The 21,307-nt window shown below is 38.2% G+C and overlaps 1 protein-coding gene and 2 long non-coding RNA genes across 4 annotated transcripts; 2 read left to right on the top strand and 1 right to left on the bottom strand.

The window, feature by feature from the left end:
- The first annotated feature begins 421 nt into the window (after positions 1-421).
- On the top strand, positions 422-16,634 carry SIP1A (small and basic intrinsic protein 1A). 2 transcript variants are annotated; one of them, XM_010276626.3, is made up of 3 exons: positions 422-692; positions 798-1,547; positions 16,267-16,634. In XM_010276626.3, the coding sequence occupies exons 2-3, from the start codon at positions 984-986 to the stop codon at positions 16,414-16,416; spliced, it is 714 nt and encodes a 237-aa protein (XP_010274928.1). In that variant the 5' UTR covers positions 422-692; positions 798-983; the 3' UTR covers positions 16,417-16,634. The 2 variants fall into 2 exon arrangements, with proteins under 2 accessions (XP_010274928.1, XP_010274929.1); XM_010276627.3 differs by having other exon boundaries at positions 439-692; positions 831-1,547.
- LOC104610138 (uncharacterized) lies at positions 15,493-20,369 on the bottom strand. Its single transcript, XR_737388.2, has 2 exons — positions 19,823-20,369; positions 15,493-15,905 (listed from the first exon to the last, which is right to left on the bottom strand). It is a non-coding gene; the product is annotated as an uncharacterized LOC104610138 (long non-coding RNA).
- Positions 17,165-20,240, top strand: LOC104610139 (uncharacterized). Its single transcript, XR_016085535.1, has 2 exons — positions 17,165-19,563; positions 19,665-20,240. It is a non-coding gene; the product is annotated as an uncharacterized LOC104610139 (long non-coding RNA).
- Positions 20,370-21,307: the final 938 nt, after the last annotated feature.

Genomic DNA, 21,307 nt, shown 5'->3' with positions numbered 1-21,307 from the left:
TCTGTCTTCACCCACCTCTGGCAACGTTGCCGGAGGCAGGGGAGGAGGTGGGTGGAGGTGGCGGCGTTGGGCAGAGAAATAACCACTAGTGCCGTCGCCGCACCTCTGCCTTCGGCCATTTCTGGCAACATTGCTAGAGGCGGAGGTAGAGATGGGTGGAGGTGACGGTGGGTGGCAGTGAACGGCGGTGGCGGGTGATGGCAAGCGGCGGCAGACAATGGCACTGGTGAACAAATGGCAAGAAGAATACGATGAACAATGTTTTTATCTTTTATTAATATTATTTTTAAAAAATTAACCTATTTTTGAAATATTTTTAAAAATATTATTTTTATTGATATTAAACCCCAAAAGTTGCCCTTAATTAAATCATAAGGATAGTTTAAGCTTATTATAACCCACTTTTGCTACGACACTATCGTAGCCCTGCGCTGAAACAAGTAAATCAAACCCTTTGATTTGCTGTCATGGCTCCACCTTGAAATAGATGAACTTCTTGATGGGTCAATGTAATAAATCCAAAGGCCATGATTTTCTGTTTTAGCCCAGCGCCTACGACACTGTCGTAGCAAAAGTGCAATTGGTTGTTGGGTTACTCGCAACTCGCAAGGTTGTTTGTTACTTGTTAGGTAGAGTGATTGGAGAACCAAAACACCGCACGAAGGAGCCGTGGATCACTCGGAGTTTTTCTGGTGACGTACCTTCTCCCTTCCAAATCCAAATCCCCCTTCTTTTTATTTTTATCTTCATCGGTTCATCATCAAATTGATATCTGTTCATTGGTTAATGGTGAGTAGCCTCCCAGTTCCAAATCCCTCTTTTTTGTTTAGGTACTTCATTCACAAGGGCCGAGGCTAGCAACTCAACAACTACCATTCCTTTTGGTCTGTTTTCTGAGTCTCTTCACTCTCTAGTTGTAATTTGTAAGGAAGCCAGCACACCCAGAGAGAACAGAGTAGAGTGGAGTAGAGAAGAGAGAGAAGATGGGAGTTGTGAAGGCGGCGATTGGTGATGGGGTGTTGACGTTCATGTGGGTATTCTGCGTTTCCACTCTAGGCGTCTTCACATCCATCATCGCTTCCGCGTTGGGCGTCCAAGGTCCCATTACCCTCCTCATCACGACCTCGCTCGTTGCCTTCCTCGTCTTCGTCTTCACTTTGATCGGAGCAGTCATGGGTGGCGCTAGCTTCAACCCCACTGGCACCGCCTCCTTCTATGCCGCCGGTTTCGGCCCCGATAACCTCATCTCTATGGCCTTCCGTTTCCCAGCTCAGGCTGCTGGGGCTGTCGGGGGTGCTCTTGCAATCAAGGAAGTGATGCCTCCAAAATACAAATACATGCTTGGAGGGCCTTCATTGAAAGTCGATTTGCAGACCGGAGCCATTGCTGAGGGAGTCTTGACCTTCATTATTAGTTTTGCCGTTCTGCTTATTGTCATCAGGGGTCCCAGAAACTCTTTCTTGAAGACGTGGCTGCTCGCCATGTCGACTGTTTCGTTGGTTGTCGCCGGTTCTGCTTATACTGGACCATCCATGAATCCCGCTAATGTGAGTTCTCCTTACCTTTTTTTTTATGCTGTTATGATGCTATTGAGTATTGACCAACAAAAAATGTTCCTCATATCTAAGATATTGTTTTGTTTGCGTAGATGATTTGCTCCTTCCCTGCCTTTAAGTTGAACTTGATCTCTTTCATGGGCTTTATTATTATTATTTCCAAATTCTATTTTAGAGCAATAGCATGATGCATAAGGAATAAATTATGAATTTATTTAAACCATTTGCAAGCTTGACTATTTTGATACTCTCACGCATCTCCAATCTTGTGTTAAACTTTGCTTCTTTTTGGGGGCAAAACACAGTGGTTTGTTATCATGCTTATTTTATTCTACAAGATTCTTCCTCAACATGTTACATGTGCAATTGTTGTTTATTTATATTCCCCTCCTAACTGGCGGCCACCAAAATAGTCAGTGTGTTATAATTTATTCTATAGTTTATGATAATTTTATTAGATTTCAGCTTCCCTCCACTGTGAAAAGGACCAATCAAAAGTTTCGTGGTAAGAATATCCTTTTTTGCTTCATTAGATTCTTTTAATTGAATTGAATCACAGTAAAATTAGTGCAACTAACAGTCAATTTCTTGTATTCCTCATGATGCACCCATCCTACATGGCCTTTGACTTTGACATGTTTGGATATCAAAAATTAGTTTTTGCTTCCTGAAGACCATAAAAAACTTTGAGAAATTATCCTCATCATTGCCATTACAATAAAGACAGCTATTTTTAATAATCATGGTTGTTGTTGTTATTATTAATTATTTACAACTTTAAAAGTTTCAGTACTTGAGGCTTAAGCCTCAACTAGTCCTCAAGGTGAAAGCTGGAGGTTTAGGCCTTAGAATACTTAACCAAAAGTTAAGCCTTGGGGCAATTTTTTTGGTGTTTAGACTTTGAGGACCTTCTTTGGTGTCGTGGTTTCTATCCCAAATTCATATTCCTAAACCTGCCCCTACAGATTGTTTATAGTTTCTCATTCAGAAACTATAGGACTTATTTTAGTTCATGTATCTGTTCTTTGGACATTTTGGTATACAATTTCTAGTTTTCTACAATACTCAGATTAACAATGCTCTGCATCCTTTTCATGTATTATTTTATTCAATTATAAATCTTATCACCACTTAGGGAAAAAGGTGGTTTATCAATATTATTAGATACTAATAAAAAATTATTACTCTATCAGATGACATCCAATTGTATTGTTTTATCATTAGTGGTTTTAATTTTTTAATCATAGTAGATAACAAAGATCTGTTAGGATTGCATTTTCTTGTTCACTCCAACATGGGGCTACTAATCATACTAAAAAAAGTATGTAGTACTAAGTTGCTTCAAAAATCTGGAAACATTGTTTTGTTCACACCAACATGGAGCTACTAATCAGAGATGTTAGAAATGTTTTATAGATATTATAAATCTTTATATACATGGAAACATTGTGAAACCATAATTTTCATAGTGCCACAGCAAGGCTAGGCAATAGGGGATGCCTTGTCGCCTTGTTGCCTAGGTGGGCATCTAGGCAACAATGGAAATTTTAAATAAAAAAAACCATGAATCCTAGGGTAACTCCATAGGTTTCCTAGCAATCAACTTTTACTAATAATTATCTATAATCTTTGTAAAAGAAGTATGAACTTCATAATAAAACGCAGAAAATCAACATATTCATGAGAAGAAAAAAAAAAGAAAGAAAAAATTGAGAAAATATAGGAGTTTAGCCCTTGTTTATGCCCTATGAAAGGAAAAAAAAGAACGTGTTGATTGGACAAAATTTGAAGTTCTTCCATGCTTATCAGTTAAGTTTTTGAAGTTTTTGAGAGTTCAAGATAGCATGCACCAATATGTGTTGATTGAATCCTAACAAACAAGAAAATAATAAAAATCAACTAGCATGTAAACCCACAAAATGAATAATTAAGGCAGTATTAATTTAGCGCATCTTTCAGTCTGCAAGGAGCTTGAAAGACCAAAAAATGGTTTTTTCCTGTTTGGTATCGCATAGAATGAAAGACCCAAAGACAAGGGTGCAGAAAGATCGAAAAAGTTGAACATCGGGAAGCTTCCAATGAAGCTTTGGTCTTTCTGCGCTTAAAATAGTCTTCCCAGGCTCCCAGCTGTTTTTAACAGCCTGGTAGACCACAACACTTGCCAAACAGTCTTGGTCTTTAAAGACAAGACCCCAAAAGATCAATGTGTCTTCTCATCTACTTGGTTGTTGAAAGATCTACCTAGAAAGACTTGCTAAACGCCACCTAAGTATAATATGTCTATTTTATTATTATAACTAAAAAAATTAAAGAATACTAAAGTATACAATAGTGCTATGTACATGATAATTAGGTGCTTAAGCAACCAACCCTCCATGGGTGCTCTTTTGCCTAGGTGCCTGCTTAGCCATTGCCTTGACGAATCTGATCTGCATAATAACATAGAAGCTTAGAAGCTTAGAGGCATACAGGAAGTGTGGGGTAATTGTTTCATTGCCTAGGTAACAGGAAGTAGATATGTTCATTTTATAAATACATGAAATATTTAATTATTTTATGATGAACCTGGAGAACAAAAGAAGAAAGGACAGATTTATTTGGATAAGGTGGTATTGCAATGTTTTGTTAGGAGTTCTTGCCAAACGAAGTCTAGTCTGAGAATACTTATTGTTGAAAGTTTTTTTGTTGCCATCTATTAGTATATTGTCCATTTTCTGCAGGCCTTTGGGCTTGGCTACTTTCGTTGTTTGGGGGTAGTTGGAGTCTACCAGCAGAAGTTCACATGCTCTTCAACCATTCTACCTTTTATTGGCCTACAAAAATAGGGAGAATTATGTGGAGATGTGCTCGTGCTACCTTGACTTAGACTCTTTGGTAAGAAAGGAATCTCAGAATTTTTCAAGATAAGGAAAGGAACAACCAAGATTTGAAAGACTGTGTGTTAAACAGGGCAATACATTGGCTGAAGACCTTGGAAATCTTTCGTCAATTCTCCTTTAATGACATTTGGAGAAATTGGTTAGCAGTAGCAAGGTGCTCATCTTTAAAGGCCAAATCAATTACATGTTGGTCTCCTCCACCCGAAGGCTCAATTAAGTTGAACTTTGATGGAAGCAGCATGGGTAATCCAGGATTATCCGGAATGGGGGGTGCTTTGAGAAATGAGAAGGGAGAGATTTTGTTGCTCTACTCAGGTCCTTTGGGAATTGGGAATTCCATCAGGGCAGAACTTTTAGTTGCTATACAAGGGGTCCAATTTGCAAACCAGCTGGGGGTACAACAACTAATAATCGAGGGGGATTCCAAAGTGGTGGTGGGTTGGTTGAAAAATTCTGAAGAGGCTATGTGGCAATACAAGAATGAAATGAAGAAATTTAGTTGGTTGACAAGGAATATGTTGATCACTGTACAGTGGGTGGGGAGATCAACAAATACCTTGTCAGATGTGTTAGCTAAGCAAAGGGTAAATAGGGAAGAATTATTTTGGGCTCAGTTGTGATTCTTGTTTTTCTTTCCTAGTTTACTTGTAAGTTTCAAGGAGGGGCTGCAGCTCGCGCCTCTCACTGGGATGATGTATGAACTCACTCTAATTTGTTTCTGAATCAATAAACTTACTATCATTCATAAAAAAAAAAAGATATTTTGTTGCATGATTCCATGATATTATAGTTTTGCACAATATCAAGTATCAGTTAATTGCAACCTGTTCAGTCTCATGACTTGTTTACATGTAATTTATTTCTTCTCAAGGCCAATGAAGTAGGATGCTGTCTCTTGTTGGATTAGTTTTTCTAGTACTTTGATGTGGTTTCCTTATCTCTTGTATCTATTTTCAACTTGAACTTATGCACCTGCTGGTTGCTGGTGACCCGATTAGGATAGAATTTTAGCAACTTGCCGGATAATCCCGACAAGTCTTCTCTTAGAAATGAAATGTGAGATATTGAGGATCCCCATCGCAATGAAGAGAACTTCAACACCTGCTCCAACTCTGTGCAGGCGGAGTATGAGTTCAGACTCTTTCAACAGGGCAAAAAGGAGGATGGGGGAGAATTTTTGGTTGCCAAGAATGGAAAGGAAAAAGGTCTGGAGAGGATAGAGGGAGTGGCTGGGGGAGAGCAAGAAGTGATAGTGGAAGGAAAGAACGGGGAAGATAATCTTCTAACCTTGCCGGAAAGGAATGAAAGCAGAGCTACTGAAGGGGGGGGGGACAGAAAGGGAGATGAGGGGACTGGGACTGAAGGAGCAAAGGAAATAAGAATTGTGGAAGAGATGTGGGGGAATAAAGGAGATGGGAAAAGATGTTTAGAAGAGGAGGAAGGAGGGAAGGAGAGGGAAGTGAAGGTGAAGAAGGTAAGAATTGGGGGGGAGGGGGGAGGGGGGAGGGGGGAGGTTAGAACATATAAAAGGAAAAAGTACAGAACTTTCCCTTTAGAGGAGATTGGAGAGGAGGGGATGGAAACAGATTCAGGGGAGGAAAATGAATCTGAACTGATGATTGATGAGACCCATTTGGTAGAAAAGACTGCTAACATTGAGGAAGTGGTGAATAGGGGAGTGAAAGTTAGCAAAACTTTTTTCTAGGATGGGAGGAATTCGCAGAAGAAGCCTTTAGATCTGTGGAGGAGACATCTGGGAAGAATGAAGGTTTGATAGATCCAGCGGTTAATCCTAATTGCGATAACTCAAAAAGGCAAGAGATGGGAGTGATTGCCGGAGGTTGCAGGGATTTCATGGAGAAGCTAGAAGAAGTGGTTGAGGGGGTGATGGTTGAAGACAGAGGTCAGAAGCCAGCAGGGAATCCTGAAGCAGCGGTGGGAAATCTAAACACAGCCAGAAGATTCAGAAATCAAAGGAATAAAATATCCCAACAGCAGATCCCAGCCTCTAAGGTTTTCACGAGGTTAAAAGGTGGTCTATTTGGAATGGGACCTAACAAGCTCGTCATCAAACCCAAAAGATTAGTCAAAAACCGACAACAAAATTGTACTAAAAAAACTGAGAAAGATGCTTGAAGTGGCAAGCTGGGGTTTGGGTGTATTGCTTGGGTATTTGTTGGGCATCAGGATGTTTTGATATCCTGGTTTATTTCATCTTTTATTTTGTATTGGATTGTTATGGGTAAGGGGCTTTTGTTAGTTGGGTCTTTTTAGTTTGTTGGTTGATTTGGGTTTGTTTTGTGCTCACCGGTTTTTTTTTCCTGGGTTGGCCTTTCTTTTTGGGTGATCGCTTATCACCTTCCTTGTATCTTCTTTTTTGTTTCAATAAATTCTTTTATTTTATCTTCAAAAAAAAAAAAAACTTGTGCACCAGCTGGTTAATTACCCAGCCATTCATTTGAAAAGGATTTATTTGGGATTTACATTTTTCTTTTCTTTCTTCTGTTAAGGTAATTAACTAATAGGGTCTTCCCGTGAGAAGATGGGAGGCAGAAAGCTCTTCTTTAGGAGGAGACATCTATTTAGGAGTATAAGACAAATCTGTGAGGTAGACTAAGGTGTTTTAGTTCTAATCTTATGTCTGAATTCTTTTCTTAAAAAATATTATGATTACTATTTGAATCTTATGATTCAAGTCATGAATATTATTATCTACAATAGGTTAGGTACTTAGGTTATATAAGACTTGTTTAAAAACTTCATTGAGTTCATTTTCCATCACATGTAGGTTAAGGAGTCATTATATATGGGTTAATTGACTTTCAAGTCAAAATTAATTATATCATCTTATAATTAATTAAATATAATTATAATGTAGCTGACCCCTAGGTGGAGCAAGGCTTAGTTGAGTTGAGTTGGTCCATCCCAAACGTTTAAAAGACATGGGAGGTGTACCTCCAGGGCTCCAGGTTAGGTGCACTCAAAATGCCCCAAGGCATATGCCTCAAATGCCTTTTGCATGAGGCGTATACCTCATGTGCGCCTCATGAAAGAAAGAAAAGAGAGAGAAAAAGAAAGAAAGAACAGACATACTTGAAAGACTGAGGTTAGCTAAGAAACTCAATTTTAAAGGGATCGAAGCGGACATGCAGTCTGGATATATATACAACTTTAAGGGAGATAAAATGGCTGGCAAAGGGAGGTGGAAGCTACATTCTAATGGGTGTGCAGAACAACAAACTGTTTTGCTGATTCACTAGCTAAACAAGGGGTAAATAGGGATCAGTTACAAGGTTTAAAATGTGGAAATGTCAGTTGTCCAAATATAAGAAACATGCTAGGAATATTGTAAAAATTATAGACATGGTGGAAACATTGTAAAATATGGAAAATATTTTATGAAACGATAAAAGAAGCAAGAAGCATAGATGTACCTTTTTAATTTATTATCTTGTTCCGAATCATTAAACAAAGCTAAGAAACTAAGGTTATAAGCAAAGCAATATGTTCTGAAGTTGCCCAGTGAACCTTAAGATTCAGAGCTTCATGATAAAAATGAGTTAAAGCAAAATTTAAACTCATAGATTGGTTGTAATAGATCAACTAAATAATCTATTACACAAACAAAAACTAATATTTAACTTCATCTTTGAAATGAACATTGAGGTAGCTCAAAGTGGTAATAATGTAAGTTAGGCGGGCAATAACATTAGGGGTGTCCATGAAAAACCGAGAAACCGAACCGAACCGAGAAAACCGAACCGAAAAATGCAGTTAACCGAACCAATTGGTTCGGGAATTTTGAAAAATCGAAGGATCGGTTCGGTTTTCGGTTAACCTACAAAAAAATCGACGGTTAACCGAATCGACTAGTATATATATTTTTATGTATATTTTATATATATTTTTAATATATGTCATATTTTCTATGTATTATATATAAATATATATTCATTATATATATAAATATATACTTATATTATATTTATAATGATCTATTTATAAATATATTACATATTTTTCAAATATTTATAATATATTATATATCATTTATTATTTATAATATAATATTATATATATTTGTATAATATATATTATAAATATAAAAAACCGAAAAACCGAAGAACCGGACCGGTCAAAAACCGAAACTGGTGGACCAGTTAACCGGTGGTACCAGTTTGGTTTCGGTTTGGAGAATTGGAAAAATCGGTACCACCGGTTTGGTTTACAAAAAAATGCCATGGTTCGGTTAACCGAACCGTGGACACCCCTAAATTACATTGTTACCACATATCTACAATATTGTCACCAACTTATGTTATAATACCATCTCTTGTACTCTACATAGTGCTGGTAATGTTCATTGGGGAATATGTTGATTCTAGTAAAATTTCACGTCGCTATCCATGGAAGTGGAAATGGAAATATGTTGTAGAAACTATCTCTTGTACTCCATATAGTGCTAGTAGTGTTCATTTGGGAATATGTTGATTGTAGTAAAATTTCATGTCGTTACCCATAGAAGTGCAAATATGTTGGGGAAATATTAGGGAAATTAGGGACATTTTAAACCATAATCAGTTGTTCTGGGCATCAATGTAAAGGAATGGGTTTGGCTTACTGTAAGACCTGGTTTAAAGAATATATTATGGGAGGCTTGGCCTATTGTAATGATATTTTTAATTGAATAAATTTCTGCAGTCACCTTTCAAGAAAACCAAAAAAAAAAAAAGAAGAAAAAAAAGGAAATAACTTTTTTTTGATAGATAAAGAAAAATTTATTAAGATCAAATCAAAGGATGATACAAAGAATCTTCCCTAGAAAAGGTGCGAGATGCAACCTCAACATAATCAGCTTACAACTAAGCCCAGAACAAATGCTGCCTATGCACTTGCTTAGCTAAACAGTCAGCCATCCCATTAGCTGACCTACTTTGCCACTAAATTCTTACAGTCATATTGGGTGTTAGCCATTTAAATCTTTTAACAGTTTCCCTGTAGGTCCAAATAACAGTGTCTTGGTTTGTTATCCAGCCAACTACCAACTTAGAGTCTCCTATTTTCAACCTGTCCACATTCAACTCTCTAGTAAGCTGTACTCCCTGCAAGACCTCTTGAAATTCAGCATGGATAGAATCCCCAGTACCATAAGGGCCTGAATATAAAGCAATTATATGCCCTTCTGCACTTCTGAGAACACCCTCTACTCCTGGTGGCCCTGGATTTTCAAGGCTGCTTCCATCGAAGTTCAATTTTATGAACCGTTCTTCTCGAGGTACCCAAGTATGATTAGGTCTAATCTTCTGCTGTGAACTTCTGGCTACGGCTTCCCAATTCTACCATAAATCATTAAATGAGAAAAAGGAAAAGGGAACCAAAGTTTTAGCCCAGTGTATAGGCCTACCAACATCACATTCCCATAAGGCCTCCATGTTCCTTTCTTTATCATTGAAGATTCTAACATTTCTTTCTTCCCAAATAGTCCATACCATAGCAGCTCTAGCACATCTTCAAAGGATTTTACCGTTCTTCTTGAGAAAAGTGAAGATGGAAGGGTCAAAGAGATCCCCAACCTACAGGGGCACAAACCACCTACTCCCAAATGGTTCCAACAACCTTTCCCAAAGGCTTGCGGTCACCAGGCAAGAGATTAGCAAATGGTAACAGGTTTCACCACTAGCTTTACAAAGGATACACCAACTTGGGAAAAGACAAAGGAAGGTCTCTTTTTTTGCAAATTGTCCATTGTATTCAGTTTATCAAGAAAGTCTTCCCAGCAAATTAGATATTGAAAAGGCCTATGACCATGTCATTTGGAGATGTATTGATGTTGTACTGCAGCATATGAATTTTGGCCTGAAATGGAGGAATTGGATCAAAGTATGTATTACTTCCCCTAAATTCTCAGTTTTCATTAATGGTCAGTCAGCAGGGTTTTTTGACAGCTCAAGGGGTTTGAGACGGGGATCTCCTTTCTCCATTGCTATTTATTTGTGTTATGGAAATACTTGTCCTCTTTGTAAGAAGGCAGCTGACTCTGGTTGTTGGGAAGGCTTTGCAATATCCCCCGAGGGGGAAAAGGTCAATACCCTTCAGTTTGCAGACGATACATTATGCTTTGTTGATGCCTCCCCTTCTCAGTTGGATTTGGCCCTTAGGATCTTAACTTGGTTTGAGGTAGTTTCTGGGCTCAAAGTTAATTTGAATAAAAGTCAAATCATTCCAGTAGGGCAAGTTGACAATTTAGAAGATTGTGCTGAGGTGCTGGCTTGTCAGATTGATTTCCTCCCTGTGAAATATTTGGGACTGCCCTTGGGGGCAAATTGGTCTTCTTCCTCCGTGTGGGACCCAGTCATTGAAAGAATGGAGAGAAAATTAGCTTCCTGGAAGGCAAGATACGTCTCTTTTGGGGGGCAGGATTACTCTGATAAAAAGTACCCTCTCCAATCGGCCCACTTATTTCCTGTCTCTTTTCCCTATCCCAAACAAAGTAGCAAAAAGATTGGAGCAGCTTCAGAGAAACTTTCTTTGGAGGGGTTGGGAAGAGGAAAACAAAGTCCACTTAGTCAAGTGGGACCAAGTGTGTCGTCTCAAGGCAGAAGGTGGTTTAGGAATAAGGAATTTAAAGAGTTTTAATTCAGCCCTTCTAAGTAAATGGATTTGGAGGTTTTCTTCTGAAAGGAATGCTTGGTGGAGATCTCCTATAGCTGGAAAATATGGGGTGGAGTGGAGTAACTGGAGATCTAGGGATCCTCCTCCAAGTTGGGGTAACTCCCTTTGGAAAGGTATCATGAAGAATTTTTTTACTTTCTTGGAAGGAATTTCAGTCAAGATTGGGAAAGGGGATAGACCTAAATTTTGGAAGGACCCTTGGTGTTTGGATGGCCCATTGGCTGATTCCTTTCCTCTCCTATTTCATTGTGCTTCTAATCAAGATTCCTCAGTGGCTGAGGTTTATTGTTCTTCAGGAGATTCTTTTATTTGGAACCCCCTTTTTAGGAGGAATTTATTTGACTGGGAGCTGGAAGAGGTCTTGGAGCTGATGGATCTCCTTCAAAAGCAGAAGTTAGACCTTGGCTTGGAAGATAATTGGTGCTGGAAAGGGAACCCTGATGGCTGTTTTTCTGTCAAATCTCTAGCTTCCAAATTATGCAGCTCGGGTCCCACAGACTTCCCTGCTACTCAGATCTGGAATCCTACAAGTCCATCTAGATCCAACTTTCTGGTGTGGACAATGGTCCTTGACAAATGCCTTTCCAGATCTAATCTTGAGAGGTGTGGCATTCAAATATTGGATCTATCTTGTGGTCTTTGTAGTTCTTTCCCAGAATCTACAGATCATTTGTGTCTTCACTGTTCGATCTCCTCTCAGGTGTGGGAGCACTTTCTGAAATCCATGGACATCAGCTGGGTTATGCCTAGGTTGGTCAAAGAGCTACTGTGTTGCTGGAAAGTAAAAGGCCTAAGTAAGAGAGGAAAATTAGTGTGGAGGACCATTCCTGCAGCAGTTTTGTGGTCCATTTAGACTGAAAGAAACAACAGAATCTTCTGTAATAGAGTTAAAAGTCCTGAACACGTTGTACAGAGAGCAGTGGGCAAGCTGATCTCTTAGGTGTCTGTTTCTGAGGAGTTCAGGCACCTGAACTTGCCTCTTTTATTTCGGTCTCAGTCCTGTTGGAGCTTGTAATTTGTGTTGTTCTCAGGCTGTTTTTCCTTGGCCCGATCTCTGTCTGTACGATTTCTTGTTCTGAATAAAATTACCTTACCTTTTCTGAAAAAAAAAAGTCTTCCCAGCAAAGAGCACTAACCTTGGGAGGAATAGGTTTGGACCACAAATCTTTGGAAGGAAATGGGTTGAGAGGAAGCCACTAAGCACAAGGAAGAGAAGAAAGAAGCACAAGTGAAGAAACCTTTAGGGTGAGCATTCCACACCCTAGTTTCAGGTGATGAAGGGTCCAATAGAAATGAATCAAGAACTTTTAGTAGTGAAGCCACCTGATCACACTCAAAATCCCTCAGATCTTTTCTGAAACCCAAGTCCCAACTAATACCTGTCAAAGAGGAAAACGAGGCGAATCTTTGGATGGGTTCATTTTTAAACAGGGAAATAGAGTACAAAGAGGGAAAGAGGTCCGTAAGAGTGGAATTACCAATCCAAAGGTCTTCCCAGAACAAAACCTTATCTCCAGTGCATGCATCATTCCTCACAAGGCTCAAAAATTGGGGAAAGAAAGAACTACTCCTCTTGAGGAGGTTTACACCTTGTGCTTAGGAGGCTTATGTCTCTTATGCTCTTAACTATGAATCATGCCTCTGGGTAGTGGAATGGCTCATGTTATTCCTCCGTCAAAACATTGGACCATCCTAACACATAAAGACATAAATAACCCAATTAGAAAGGCATAAACAACCCAAAATCTGTTAACATAGATATTAATAATTTTTGGCTTAATAAGATTATTCTTAAAACTTGCATTTAATTACACTCCTTTTTCCATATCCATGAGCGTCTAGGCCGTTCTGGTTAACAGTGGGATGCCCAGTTGCCTAGGTGAGTGCATAGGCATAGCCTAGCAGATATGAATTTTATAAATTAAAAAACTAAATTTTGGTTAGTTCTCTAATTTATATATAAATCAGCATTGCATTAATTTGAAAATAACATTTTTCTTTATTACAAACATCAAATTTCCTCTCAAAACATGGCAAATCATCACATCTAAAAGGCAATAGTAGTTTAAATATATTAATTTCAATATTTTTAAAACATAATACTAATATAATAAGTATTTATTAGAGTGATTTCATATCAACTTAGCAGCTAAAAAAGATTATAACTTTATATGATAAAAATTTAAAATAAATAAAGAGAAAAGAACAAGGGTGTTGCCGTTATTTTATTTAATGTAATAGAGAGAGAATGGAGAAATAAAGAGAGGATCCCGTTTATCCTTAACTTTTTTCTTTCTCTTCTAAAAAACCATGTGATCTTTTAAATGTCAATGGTAAAACTTTAAAACAAAGTATAGATGATATATATTGTATAATAGAATGTGTTGGCACACATTTGAGTAAGATGTAGCCATAGTAATGATGAAAAGGCATCTGCCTTGTGATTTTTGTTGCCTAGGGCCCTAGGCAGGTGCTTAGTTGCCTGGATGGGCCATCTTATTGCTGTAAATCATGGCATTTAGGTGAAGAGCCCAACAAAACGTGACTAGTCACCTAGGCTATGCCTTGACAACTATGACCATAACATCAGCTGGCTGTAATATTGACTTGACAAAAGGCAAACAAAAAAGTAGCTCTCTCTCGAATAAAATGACAAGTGTGTCCACAATGCTCTAAGAGGCTGGGCTGCAACCACCTCTCCCACATTCAGTTTATATTACATTTTCCATTAGATTTCCCTAGTACAATTGTCATCTGTCAACCCCTTGTTTGGCCATGGAATCAGCTAGGCCATATGCTGATGTAACAGCCCAGACAAGCCTTGCATCCAGCTGCCTTTCAAGTGCATAAATCTCTTTCATAAAGAGTCATAGATTGCCATGTTCCTAGCTTAGTATTTTTTATCCAGCCCACTACAATATTTGAATTCCTTTCCACCATTATTTTCAGGTTCAAAGATTTCGCAATCTGTAGTCCTTGTAGTACTCATGGTTTAAAATGTTGATGTTGGTGGAAATATCGGCCATCCAAATATAGCAAACATGTCAGAAATATTGAAAATATCTTATAAAAATATTTTAAAAATTCTTGGCATTGTTGAAACATTGTGAAATATGTGAAAATATACAATGATATTTTATGAAATGATGAAAGAAGCATAGATAGATCCTTTTAGATTGTTATCTAGTTTTAAACTATCAAATGAAGCCAAGAAACTGAAGTTAATAGAGAAAATAATATGCTAAGAAGTTGTAGACTTTCAGAGTTTAAATTAAAGAATAGAGTAAGTTCAAGCAAAACTTAAACTCACAGAAAGTGGGAATGAATCTTATAGATCAACCAAATAATCAGTTATACCTTGTTTTCAAGTTGTACTATTGAAATTTAAAATATTAAAAGGTTTTGAGAAGAGAAAAAGAAAGAAATAATAGAATAGAAGTATAAAAAGGATTCTTTTTCTCTTTTACTTTCTACAATTTTTAGTATATAAAATTATAGCCTTCTTTAGTTGCTAATTGATATGAAAGTGCTCAATTAAATATTTATTATATTAGTATTGTTTTTGAAAATATTGAAATTAATATTTAAAATATTTTTTATTTTTAGATTTGATTATTTGCCTTGTTTTTAGAGGAAATTTAATGTTCTTAATAAAGGGAATTTCTAATTTTTCAATTAATATTCATGCTGCATGGTATAAAAAACTAGGTAAATTGCTAAATTTAGTTCTTTGTTAAAATTCTTATGGCCTAGATGTCACCTAGGCTCTCCACTGTCACCCGGTATTGCATAGATGTCTTGATAACTATTCAAATCTTACTATCTGAACTTTCTACACTTTCACCATATCTTCTCAGTCTCTATTTGCCTTGAACCAATAAGGGGGTGTGATATAATTTAACCTCACTTTACCTGACATAGTAGAACACTAGTTGTGCTCTGATACCATGTAAGTAAAAAAACTACAAGTTCGGTATTTGGAATTCAGAAACAAAATATTTAGAGAAGAAATAAGGGAGAAAAATACCCAATGTTGGTCTTCACTAGTTAATGTCTTGGGACGGGTGGACTGGTTATGGACCTGCCTGTGGCATATTTTGCACAATTAGCTGCTGCGAGAATCAAATGTGCATTCTTATGCTTGTCATTTGAGATTTTACCATTGAACCAAACAATGTTATCAGATACAAAACCTGTGAGGGAACACAGGCAAGGTTTTGGGGGATCCATGGTGTATTTGTCCTTTTTGGAATTATTTCTCTCACTCCTTATAGTGGCCAAGAATAGGGATGTCCTTGCTGATCAAAAAAGAATAGGGATGTCCTTGTGCCTGAATGCCGTAAGCTTCATAATTAATGAAATGTTTTGGAACACTACTAAAATGAAACATGAATGATTAAGAAATTGAACTCATGTCTGAGTTACTACAAAAAATAAATCAAAGCAAGAAACATTCTTTGGGTTAAGCAGAATGCAATGTGGTCCTGGGACCACACCGGTTCTTTTCAGCTCAATCTTTCTCAAGGAAGCTTAACTCAACATTCCCTGGCCTCTTTCTCTGCATCAAGATTTGGTTTACAATTCTCCCTTCAAAAGTGCTTTTCTTGGTCTTTATAGTAGCATTAGATGAATGCTGTACAGCTGACAGCTTCGTTAGAGGGGGGATATATCTGGAACACCAAATGCATTCCCTTTCTTCACCTCACTGAAGATGGCCACTCATATTTCTCCATTGCCATCTCCACTCAGCTGTAGGTCATTTTCTTGGGAAGGCTTGCGTACTTGTGCATTTGGCTGGCTGTTCAAAAGAATACCACACAAGTCAGCTGTTTTTTTTTTTTTTGTCTTCATAAAAAGAAAAGTTTTGAAGCTTTTGCTGTTCTTTTTTATTTTTTTGGGTGCATCTCATTGTACAGTGTTTTAGTGTAAATGAATGCTGATGGAATCACCTTTTGATTAATGTTTATTCAAACACCTTCTACTTCTACCAAAAAAACACAAAAATTGTATACCATGTCCATTAGAAAACTCATTTACACTTACAAGGAAGTTGATGAGTTATTCATTTGTTTTGAATGTTCTGCAACGAGCATATAGATCTTCTCATGTGGATATTTTGAACTTGGCTAAGTACAGCATTTGTGCTACTTGTTCTGCAGGCCTTCGGCTGGGCATATATTAATAACCGCCACAATACATGGGAACAGTTTTATGTGTACTGGATTTGCCCTTTTATTGGAGCAATTCTGGCTGGTTGGATCTTCCGATTTGTCTTCCCTCCACCTCAGATTAAGCAGAAGAAAGCCTGAAGGCGAGAAGAGTACTCTAATTCGCCATTTCTGTTTAGTGCATTCAGTAATAAACACCTTGACATGTACTGTAACTCCATTTTTATTCTCTACCTATATTTAGTCTCTATCTCCCCTGCTTTTTAGTTGTTGCTATGATTTATCCACAATTTCAAAACGATTATCTTCCTTCTTATTCTTGCTGCAATCAAGCTCATTCTTGGTGTTGATGAAGTTAATCAAGTGGGTTTGCTAATCAGATCATTTCCCTAAAACACTGTCCTAGTTCCTCTACTATGGGAAAATTTTTTGGCTGAAAAACCTTGCTGGCTTGGCAATGCTAAACTACTTTTAGATGCTAATTTAATTGTGAAAATCTAAGCTCTGGAAAAACATTAAGGCTTTTGATCATGGTTTTTGAACCGTCGTTGATCTGGATGGTTGGATCATTCAGCCCAGAAACCACCCAGTCAACTGGTTTTGTTTCACCCCTGAACTGGAATGTTGCCAGTCAGTGATCCATTGACCTGGGTGGTCAAACCGTTGATTTGTTTGACATGGACAATGGTTTTCAGTCATTTTTACGGACCCCCTGTACTATGGGGTAGGGGTGTTTATGGGTCGGTTTATTGGGATTTTCCCAACTGACCCGACCTGGTCGGGTTAGCTAAGGTGGGAACCGAAACTGACCCACTGATAGGCCAAACCGACCTGGTTGGTTTGAGTCGGGTTGGGGCGGTTTGGGTCGGTTTCGGTTTTGCTCCTGTACAAATTCAGATAAAATTTGAATTAGTTGATAATTTGATATTCAAGAGTCCAAGATAAATCTAAATTTAATTCAGGTAAAGAATAAAATCAATAAATTCTTAATGTAAAAACAAGTGTAAGTAAGAAATAAAAACAATCATAAATTGAGCATCATTTCAGCCATCTCCTATGATAAAATTTAAATGAAAAGTTAATCATAAAAGTTGTTAAGTTGTTCATTAATCACTAATCCAAAGTTGTTAAGTTGTTCGTTAATCACTAATCCAAAGTTGCTTGAGGGGGCGGACCAACCAAGTTAGAGAATAAAAGATTTTAGGAGAAGACAAAAGTGGTCAATAAAATAAAAAATTAGAAACCTTCTAAATTCTAATCTAGGTAAAAAACTAAAAAAGGACACCTAATTGAATTCTAATTGTAATTGCCTAATGGGCCTTTTAGAGTTCTAGTTCTAGTAGAAGTCTAAAAGTAGAAGACTAGTAGGAATTAGGAAACTACTCAAACTAGGAAGTAGGAACTACCAAACTAGTAGAATACTAGTTCAGTTCGGTTTCGGTTTTTACACAAGAAAATCGAAATCGACCCGAGATTTCGGTTTATGTATGTGCCCAACCCGAAACCAACCGGTACGGGTGAAAACCCGGCCGACTCGGGTTGGGTCGGTCCGGGTTGGTCGGTTTGGTCGAGTTGGGCATTCTTATGAACAACCCTACTATGGGGTCTGTGACAAAGACTCGTGTACTTTGTTTTGCAACAAATACCCCCTTGTACTATGACCGTGAGACAAAGACCCCCTTTCGTTAGCCTTCCGTCCTGCAATATTTTTTAATCCCCATACTACCCTTCTAATAACTATTGAAGAAAAACACTGTTCATCTTCCCCTTAGATCTGTTCATGGGTCGGGTCGAGCTGGGCTTTTACTGTGTATTAATAAAATTTTCTAAGGCCCGAGCCCAGCCCTCATAAAAAGCCCGAAACCCGAGCCTGGGCCCGGGCCCGAAATTGAGCCTATACTATTACTATTATTAATGTTGAAGCGGCTGAATAAAGAGAGAGAGATTAAAATTATAAAGCAAAGAATAATATATATATATATTAAATTATAAATATATATTTTAATAAATATTATATATTTTATAAAATATATAATACTGAGTCGGGCCGAGCCGGTCTCGGGCCAGGCTTTTTTGACAAATCCCGAGCCCGGCCCGAAACAGTCGGGCTTACTATGTTAGGCCCGAGGTCAGGCCCACGGGCCTAATTATATGACCAAGCCCGGCCGGGGTGCGGGCTGGGCCGGGACCCCCTTGTACTATGACCGTGAGACAAAGACCCTCTTTCGTTAGCCTTCCGTCCTGCAATATTTTTTAATCCCCATACTACCCTTCTAATAACTATTGAAGAAAAATACTATTCATCTTCCCCTTAGATCTGTTCATGGGTCGGGCCGGGCTGGGCTTTTACTGTGTATTAATAAAATTTTCTAAGGCTCGAGCCTGGGCCCGGGCCCGGGCCCGAAATTGAGCCTATACTATTACTATTATTAATGTTGAAGCGGCTGAATAAAGAGAGAGAGATTGGAATTATAAAGCAAAGAATAATATATATATATATATATATATATATATATATATATATTAAATTATAAATATATATTTTATAAAATATATAATACTGAGTCGGGCCGAGCCAGTCTCGGGCCAGGCTTTTTTGACAAATCCCGAGCCCGGCCCGAAACAGTCGGGCTTACTATGTTAGGCCCGAGGTCAGGCCCGCGGGCCTAATTATATGACAAAGCTCGGTCGGGGTGCGGGTGGGCCGGGCCGGGCCGTCGGGCTACCCGGCCCATGAACAGGTCTACTTCCCCTACACGAACAGCGGCGATAGATGTTGCAGCGGTGGCGGACTTCTGAAGTCCTCCCTCGCCTGTTGGTGATGACGATCTCATCCATTCAAAAATCATAGCGTCGGTGACGCGAAATGGAAACCAGAGTCGAGAGGTATTCCGAAAATTTTTGTCTTAATTCCGTTTCTCTCTCAATAGTCTGATCAGAATGGCTCAACAATTTGTGAAATCTGTCAAAGATGGCTTGAAGCTCGAAAAGCGAATATACTTTGGAAACGATCGCTTCGCCTCCAAGGCCGATCGCAGTGGAGAAATCTTCCCACACGCTTCTTCCGACTTCTCCGATGCTTTACGCGGTGATCTCTGATCCTGCAATTATTGATAATCCGGATATTCCGAGCTACCAGCCTAAGATTTACATTCTTTTGTATTTGATTTCATGAGAAGAAGTGGAAAGATATGGATAGAAACAGAGAAGCAAGGAGAGGAAGCTTAGCGGCGACGAATGGATTGTCGAGAAGGAGACAAAGGAGCAGCAGTCTGAGGGATTCGCCTGGTTCGGATTTCTCAGATCCGTCTTTAATACTGTTTCTCACCAATTTTATTCATTTTTCCTCTGATCTTGACATTGCTTTCTTTACTTTGTTGATTTTACAGAGGAAGATGGGTCAATGGAATTGCAGGAAACGGCGAGGTTATGAGATCAAGTAAATAAGAAAGATAGAGATCAGGATCGGTCGAGTCGGAACAAGAGAAGAAGGGGAGATAGATTGATGCATGGGAGTAATCAGGAGGAAGGTGGAGGAAGAAAGTACCGAAGAAAGCGTTGACAATGATGAGGACGAAGACGCCGGTGCGGTTCGGATGCTTCCCCCGAATCCTCCATCATCCTCTCTGTTGAATCATCGTCATCATCGAAAGAGCTTTCCGCCTGCTAAGGTTGTTAGGGTGGCCCCGACGTGGAAGGTCCCTGATGAGATGTCGGTACCGAGAAAAGCTCGGTCAGGTAGAGAAAGAGACGAGGATGGAGCTTACGAGAAGTTTGATGTTGTATTATGTTCTTTCTGTATGGATATTAACAGGAAATTTTCATATCTTTTGTTTTCGCAGCTTCGGCTAAAAGGTCACATGAATGTTGGATCTCAAGCGGAGGTGGTAGTGGTGGGGTCTTTGTCAGATACCTCATAATACAGGGGTCTTTATAATTCATCCTTTTAATTATTATTACTATTATTATTATTATTATTATTATTATTATTATTATTATTATTATTATTATTATTTAAATTTAAACTTGTAAAGGGTTGTTTGAACAGTCGAACTGTTGACCTGAAAAGCGGTGATCAAAGTGGTTTTGGTTCTAGGTCAGCTTTTTAAAATATTGTTTTTGATTGCTATTAGAAATTATAATCCAGTCAGTCCTTTGGACAGTTTGGATTTGCCAGAAGATCCCTCCACATTGCATAAGTGATAAGCCAAATATCATGCATGAAAAACAAGTTGCTTTGAATACACATGGGTATAGTAGAAAAATTAGGATAGTAAAACTCAAATAAATCCTAAAAATAATAATAAGGGCTAATGACTTAAACCTCCCTTAAGTTTTCTTGTAAATACTGAAAACCTCTACTCTTTTGTCAAATTGGATTAGGACCTCTCATGTTAGATTTATGTGAAACGGAATCATCAAAAGGTCTTTATTGCCCTTTTAATTCTTCAAATTTTCAAAATGGAGGCCTTGCAACAAGTAGATTCAGTTTTAGTGAGCCCAAGGAACCGAAGAAAATATTTTTGCAGTATTTGTAATGTATACATGACCACTACCGCAGATCAAGTGTTCAGATCTAATACTATGCAAATTGAACTGCATTACAGAGCTAAAATGGGCAAATATAAGAGTTGTATCTGGCCATCCGCTTTTGGATTTGCCTTAGCTAGTAAAACAACAGATAACATCAACAATGACTCACATACTGGAGTCCGGATCACTGCTAACAAAAGTCATTTCAATGACCTACCAACATGATCTTACACAGCATGTCTCATACATGGCGGGTCCCAGTCTTGTAGTGAAATGTGTGGTGTCAGATCAAATTGGTAGAGGGTTGGAATGTCTTTTGTTGGTTGAAAATTCCAATTCCACATGCTGAGGTAGTCATCACCATTTTGAAAACTTCTTCATCTACCCTTGAAGTTGGAAATTCAAATATGGATTTCTATATTTAATTAACCTGTGTTAATTGAATTTGACGCTAGCTAGAAAAAAAAAAAAAAACCAGCACTTCCTTTCAAGCTCCAAT

The sequence above is a fragment of the Nelumbo nucifera genome, chromosome 4 (assembly GCF_055504915.1).
Source record: "Nelumbo nucifera cultivar China Antique chromosome 4, China Antique-T2T, whole genome shotgun sequence".
NCBI classification, from domain to species: Eukaryota; Viridiplantae; Streptophyta; class Magnoliopsida; order Proteales; family Nelumbonaceae; genus Nelumbo; species Nelumbo nucifera.
This window is presented reverse-complemented; position numbering and strand designations above follow the sequence as displayed.

Coding starts and splice junctions, on each gene's coding strand:
- SIP1A (XM_010276626.3), top strand. CDS start 984: ATGGGAGTTGTGAAGGCGGCGATTGGTGATGGGGTGTTGACGTTCATG. Junction 1,548..16,266: donor CATCCATGAATCCCGCTAAT/GTGAGTTCTCCT, acceptor CTTGTTCTGCAG/GCCTTCGGCTGGGCATATAT.